Genomic DNA, 6,722 nt, shown 5'->3' on the forward strand with positions numbered 1-6,722 from the left:
TTTTGGGACGGAGAGAGTATCTCCTAAATGCTTTTTTTCCCTCTCTTCCATATGAACAAAAAATTGATGTAGTCTACTTATAAGCTAGCTGACTATTTTTTTTTGGAGAATGCTTTCGCGTGGGGAGGGGGGCGGCAAAGGTCGCCACGGACGAAGCAGGCGAGCTCAGTGTCTCGAACAGTTTGGGCCGCACATTGTGCCCAGAACCAAAGAACCTGGCGTACCACACAGTATAAAATTTGGAAAATTGTTTGCCGCTAAACATCACGATACGTCATACGTCCACCATCCATCTAGAAAAGGAGAATTTACGCCAGAATTTGATGCGATGCAGTTCAACTTTCAGAAACCGAACCAGCAAAATCCATCCACTCGATCCGAGTCCGACCATCTCTGTGAAGTGTGAACAGTTGCGGCCTGGCGGCGCAACTGAACCCCGGGGGTAAAGGTGGACTGAAATAACCCCGCACGGCGAGAGTGCAAGGGACCGTCGTCTGGCGCCGAACCCCAATCCGCCATTAGCGCGCCCCTTCCGCTCGGGAAGCTCGGGTCCTATCGCGGGAGGAGCACGCGCGGGCTCCCCGTTCTGTTATAAACCCGCCGCTCCCCGCCTCTCGTCCTCTCCCTTCGTTCCCACACATCGTCGCGGGATCCGAGGGCGATGCTCACGTGCATCGCGTGCTCCAGGCACCAGCTCCCCGGCGGCGCGCCGCCGCTGCGCGAGCCGGAGGAGGGGGAGGACGACGAGGAAGACAACGCCTTCGCCGGGGGCGGGGGTGAACCGGCGGGGACGCCCAGCGCGAGGCACGCCATCAAGTCGCTCACCGCCCAGGTGAGTTGAGTGCGAAGCATCCCTCCCCCTGTGCTTGGGTTGTGTTGGAGTTCTTGAAATGGCCCCCTTGGGTGGCGAAAATCGAAATCCGAGGGTTGTTCTTGGTGCCTCAGACCAGGGTTTCAGTCGATGTTGGTTGAGATTGAGTGGTAAAAGTTGCTTCTTTTCTGTTTATCTGATGAAATGTACCTTCCCTTGGCCTGGGAGAAGCCGAAACCGGTACGAATCCGGCATACTCTGGGGGTTTGAGGTCATTGGGTGGCTCAATTTCTCCGAAATCTCGAAGCTTGTTCAAATTGTTTGCACAAAGTTCGCGGCGAAATGTGAGGTGGGCAACACGGTTGACGGGAAGATTTCTCTTGGGTTTCAGATCAAGGACATGGCGCTGAAGGCGTCGGGCGCGTACCGGTACTGCAAGCCGTGCGCCGGCTCGTCCCCGGCGGCGGCGTCGCGGCGGCACCACCACCCGTACGGCGCCTACGCGGACTCCGAGGTGGCCTCCGCGTCCGACCGCTTCCACTACGCGTACGGGCGCGCCGGCAGCTCTGCGGCGTCGACGCCGAGGCTGCGAAGCGGAGGCGCGATGTCCAACGGTGACGTCACGCCGTCGGTCAGCGCGCGCACCGACTTCCTGGCCGGGGACGAGGACGGGGAGGACGGAGAGGAGATGGCGGCGGGCGGCAGCGAGGAGGACGATGCGAAGGAGTGGGTCGCCCAGGTGGAGCCCGGGGTGCTCATCACCTTCCTCGCTCTACCGCAGGGCGGCAACGACCTGAAGCGCATCCGATTCAGGTGAGGTCCTGCGCCCATCTGTGCCATGGTTTGCTTCATGGTAGAACGACCTGGTTGATCATTGCTACAAATACATGAATTCAAGATGCCTTTTGCGTTATTTTTGGTTCATATTATTATTTTAACTTTTTCTTCGGTATGGGGTTTCCAACTCACAGGTCTGCAATTGAGACCTTTATGCACATTACCTCGTTTATTTAAGGAAATCTGTACAGTTTACTTAATTACTTGGTTCATTTCCTTTGTTGCCACATGCTTTTTGTTGAACTCAGGAGTATTTCATAGGAAAGTTTCCATGGCCTGTGGAATAGAGGAAGCTAAGTGAACAAGAAAGTTACCAATCTAAAAAAAAGCTGTAACGGCTAAGCCCGGGAAGATTTAAACTTTGATCTCTTTAGAGAAATTTGGGGTTCCAGGGAATGTTTGATTGAGCAATGGTTAAAGTTTCTTGGGTAAATGAGACAAATATACGCTTTATCTTGCTTTTTAACCTTTTTGTTTTATTTCTTTTTCGCCTTTGCTTTCGCCACAAGTTTGGAATTTGAAAAAAAAAGAGAAGGGATTGTCGTTGTTTGCTAAGGATAGAACGAAATAAAAAAATGGATATAGGCAAATCTATCTTTCAAAAAGCTGAACACAAATACTCTGGTTCATAACTTTCCCTTACAATGCTTAGAAGATACTCCTAGATCACTTTAGGTACTAATATGATTACACGGATTAGAATTAGAAGGAATTTTTTGAGAAGTGCACAATAGATTTCTAAATTTGGGTGAACCATGAGAGAATCTCAACATCTGCAACTTCTGTGCATGAGGTGCAGGCGTTCTGCAATTCCAAGAGATCTCTTGTCAGATATAAATTTTTTATGTGCATTTTTTTATTTCAAAGAAAAGTATTTCTACTCGGTTATGACACTTAGAAAAGAAACATTAAGCTATTCTGCTTTCAGTCAGCATTTAGTCAACAGTTAATATTGTATCTGTACAATATGGCTTGAACAAATGGGATGAAAGCACATGAAAAGTTGTTATGTGATCTCTTATCTCTCAAAAGTATCATGTGTTGATTTCCAACAAAATTTCTGTCCTTAAAATAGTACACTGTGCCGTTTGAACTGCATTGGACTGAGGGAATGATTCTTATAAGGAGCATCTAGTCAATCACTCACATGCTGCAATGAGACAGCATCTGGATCTATCTGCCTGCATGCTGCAATATTTTTATGCTCGTAAACTATTCATCAGAGTACTAAGTAAATGTTAATTACCTTTGAAGCCCTACTAGGTAAAATAGCTCTGTAACCAACCTCACGCATTACTGCTTTTCTGAATCCATGTGATACATTTCAGTAGTTGTATTGCCTTTTCTTCTGCCTGCTCTAGGATTGGGTTATTAGGTTAAGATAGGAGTGGACCACCATTGTAGCGTGTCTTGTGCATCGAGTAATCTTAATGGAACAAAATTAAAGGGCAAAAAACTCCCAAGTGGTTGCATTCTTTCATTGTCCTTTCATGATAAAGAAAGGGTAGCCTTGCTTAAGTACGTCATTATTCTAATTGGTCCCCTCCGACCCCAACTCAAGTACTTACGTGGGGAGCCAGCCAACCTGGATCATTGGATTGGCTGCACTTCTTTTGCTATTTTATTTGAGTAGTGCTTCCTTTCTATGTAGATCTTATAAATGACTCTTAGAAACTTGATGTATGCACTATCAAGGAAAAAGATGCTTCGTGAAATTTATTACGAATTTACTCTATTCTGACTTTTTAAAATGGTCAAAATGTCATTTTCAGGATTGGAATGTATTTCAGTATTGAAAATGTTATGAAGGAGTTCCTCATGGCATGCTTCTTTGATTGCTTGCATCAGTAATGTCATCTGGGATGATGTCATGGGCAGTCAGCTGGCCTTGCACCTAAGCAAGATACCCAATTCTTATCTCTAAACCTAACCCTAATGGATCTGGCCTACTACACTGCCGATCCGGCCTATAAAACCCAGCTGGCTGCCCATGACAGATGATGGCATGAATAAGAGATTGCTATGCTGCTGGGAGAGGTCAAACTGAATTTTAATATCTTTAGGGCGCACTTGTAGCTTATTTTCAAGGTTCTAAATCTAGGCAAGAAGGTCCTCTAAAAAAAATCTAGGCAAGGTGTCTTTTGGAATTTGACTCGGGGTGCCGTCGTTGCATCAATCTTAGATTGCTCTGATGTATTTAAATGCACTAAACATGATTAAATTTACTTCATAGAGCTTATGTATCTCTTCCTGATTGTGGCTTAGATTTTGAACTCTTAATTTTGGGGCCTATGCATTCATACTGCTAGCAATGTACAGATGTGTATTTCACTGGCAAGTGACTATTACCTGTGGTGGATATTTAAAACACCTCGTCTTCGTTATCACACCATTTATTCTCAGTTCCACAACTACACCCACATCAATTTTAAAAGCACCACTATCAAGAGGTTTACTGAGGGTTGCTGAGTTGTTTGTACACAAGACATTTGCGGGAACAATCATTCCTGTGTCACATGTGTCGTTCAGCAGAACTCGTGCACCAAAAATCCATTGATAGTTTCGACACCTATTTGCCGACATGAAGCTCTAACTCATAGTAATAAATTAAGCACTCCTAATTTCTAGTGCAAGTCTAATGTGATTACCCATGCGGGGTGTTTCCAATTGTAAGTGGGACGGGCTAGTCAGCTAGTTTTCAGTATTTTCTAGATTATATAATTTGTAGGAATGGATGGGTATATGAGCATGCCAGCCCAAAAATATGTTGCGTAACTGAAGAGGAATTACATAGCATAAATTTTATGGCGTTGGAACTAGAAAGGAAAGACGGGCAAGTCTATGTTCTATTGGTCCAGTATGGTCCTTCCTCTTCTCTATTTAGTATTGTAGTTTACTGTGCTTGCTTCTTGTTTCTAATGAAAACACTAAGCTGCATAGTAACTTCTTCTCTATTTACTATCGTAGCTTACCTTTTTTGCCCCTTTGTTTCTGATGACAACACTAAGTGTTTTCTGTATAATAATTTATTTGATAATATCAACTTACCAGTGTCTGTTGTGCTCCTTCATGCATGAACTAATTCATAAAAGCCGTGAAATGTTCACCAAATGGCGAGCACAAAGATGGTGGACTGAAAATTATGAGAAAGTCATGGAGCTTTACAATGTGCAGAAGTTTAACAGTCAAGCTGCTCCTCTCCCTAGCACTCCAAGGTCTGACCATGAGGTAAAACACCCTTCGAATCACCTTTCAGGATGTTTCAACTTTATGCAACATGCATTCTTATCTTATCTGCCTGCTGGTGACATGGCTTGCACCTCATGCAGAACTCCAAAGAGGAGGATAACCCAGAGACAGCTCCACATTGCAAGGGGCACCTACCGCATACTTTGCACAAACCACTAAAGGGCAGTGGAGCAATAGGATATTCATCTTCAGATTCTCTTGAGCACAAAACCAATCATCTTGGCAATGGTTACCGCCATGACCGCTACCTTGGACACCAGTGCTACGATTCGGTTGGACTGGCATCAACACCTAAGTTGTCAAGCATTAGTGGAGCAAAGACAGAAACTTCATCTGTGGATGCATCAGTGAGGACAAGCTCATCTCCTGAAGAGGTGGATCAATCAGGTGAACTTTCAGCCTCTGTTAGCAACGCAAGTGACCAAGAGAGGGAATGGGTGGAAGAGGATGAGCCTGGTGTGTATATTACTATTCGGGCTTTGCCTGGTGGCATCAGAGAACTCCGGCGCGTCCGATTCAGGTTTGCTGTTTTCTACTTATGATCGTGGTTTTTGGATAGGATTATCATAGTGGTTGAATAGGATTGTTTTTCTCCGTGCAAGTGCTATATGGTCATTCCAGGCCTGGAAATTGAAAAGATACGGATACTCAATTAGTGAACTAAATTGGTACCAATGATACTTTATATGGTGAGATTTAAGTATGCCTTATTTACCAGGTTCCACCGGACAAGCTTTCATCTTATCCAGAATGAAATAGTAACTACATATCACAACCACATAATATTTATACTTACATGTCACAAATGTGAAGGGCGGGCCTGGTGCAGCGGTAGAGCCTACCGTCTGTAACCGGAAGGTCCCGGGTTCGAGCCCCAGCCTCTGCATATTTGTGTGGGTAAGACTTGTGGCTTAAAAACAACCCTTCCCCAGACCCCGCACAGTGCGGGAAGCCTACGGCACTGGGTACGCACATGTCACAAATGTGTGCAGTGCTCTTCCCTTTTACAGAAAATAGACTAGAGTAAGAAAATGCTGGTCAATTTTAAATCAAGAACCCTCATTGTGTTGTTCGAAAACTTACTTGTTATGTCCATTCTTTGTGCAGCCGAGAGAGATTCAGTGAGATGCATGCCAGGTTATGGTGGGAAGAGAACAGGGCCAGAATACATGATCAATATCTTTGAGAAGAAATGTCAATTACATTTACCAATTGCTATTTCCATCATCTTTGAAGCAATTTCTGTACATCGGACCCTAACATCGTGTCATCAGGTTTGCTACTTGCTTTGGCAACAATGACCCTGGGAGTCAGAACTGCTTGCATGTGTGGCAGTGAGCTTTCGGACTTGCTTTTCTCTGTCTAACATTCGCTATGCTTGTGTGATACATGTTTTCATTTTGCTGCATTGTTGCAAGTTTGGATAGGTGGTTTCTGTGAAAAAAAATCAAGATTTTGTACTTTTTTATCAGCCATAAGTTGCTGGTTTGGAAAGCAAAAGGTGTTCATACCATTAGTAATGTTGCAGATTCTCCCTTTTCCTTTTTTAATGGGGGGAAATTCTTTAGTGTTTGTCTTTGTCTTACTGTTGAAGGTGCAAGAGCCAAACTATACCAGATTCCAAGCGTTGCATATTTTGCTTTGCTCTGATGAATATGAGCTGTCATGATGTTAAATTGGTGGCTTCATATTTACTGATTATGTGGTAAGTTAGATGTCAAAATGCTAGTTCTAATGAGGGTTATTTTTGACTATCCACTTGTGAAGTCATTTTCATGCATCAAGAAAAGAAGCTTCAAGCATATGCATATCAGGGTGGGCAGCA

The 6,722-nt window shown here is 44.4% G+C and overlaps 1 protein-coding gene across 1 annotated transcript; it reads left to right on the plus strand.

Annotated features, from left to right (window-relative positions):
• The first annotated feature begins 641 nt into the window (after positions 1-641).
• Positions 642-6,417, plus strand: LOC120712575 (protein Brevis radix-like 1). Its single transcript, XM_039998397.1, has 5 exons — positions 642-832; positions 1,203-1,624; positions 4,741-4,876; positions 4,978-5,417; positions 6,005-6,417. Exons 1-5 carry the CDS (start codon positions 662-664, stop codon positions 6,081-6,083), a joined length of 1,248 nt encoding a protein of 415 aa, XP_039854331.1. The 5' UTR covers positions 642-661; the 3' UTR covers positions 6,084-6,417.
• The last annotated feature ends 305 nt before the right edge of the window (positions 6,418-6,722 follow it).

Source organism: Panicum virgatum, chromosome 6K (assembly GCF_016808335.1).
Source record: "Panicum virgatum strain AP13 chromosome 6K, P.virgatum_v5, whole genome shotgun sequence".
Lineage (NCBI taxonomy): Eukaryota > Viridiplantae > Streptophyta > Magnoliopsida > Poales > Poaceae > Panicum > Panicum virgatum.

Bases quoted from the DNA above. Each gene is read 5' to 3' on its own strand.
- LOC120712575 (XM_039998397.1), top strand. From the start codon at position 662: ATGCTCACGTGCATCGCGTGCTCCAGGCACCAGCTCCCCGGCGGCGCG. The intron at 4,877-4,977 runs GTAAAACACCCT...CACCTCATGCAG, and splicing joins CTCCAAGGTCTGACCATGAG to AACTCCAAAGAGGAGGATAA. The intron at 5,418-6,004 runs GTTTGCTGTTTT...TTCTTTGTGCAG, and splicing joins CTCCGGCGCGTCCGATTCAG to CCGAGAGAGATTCAGTGAGA.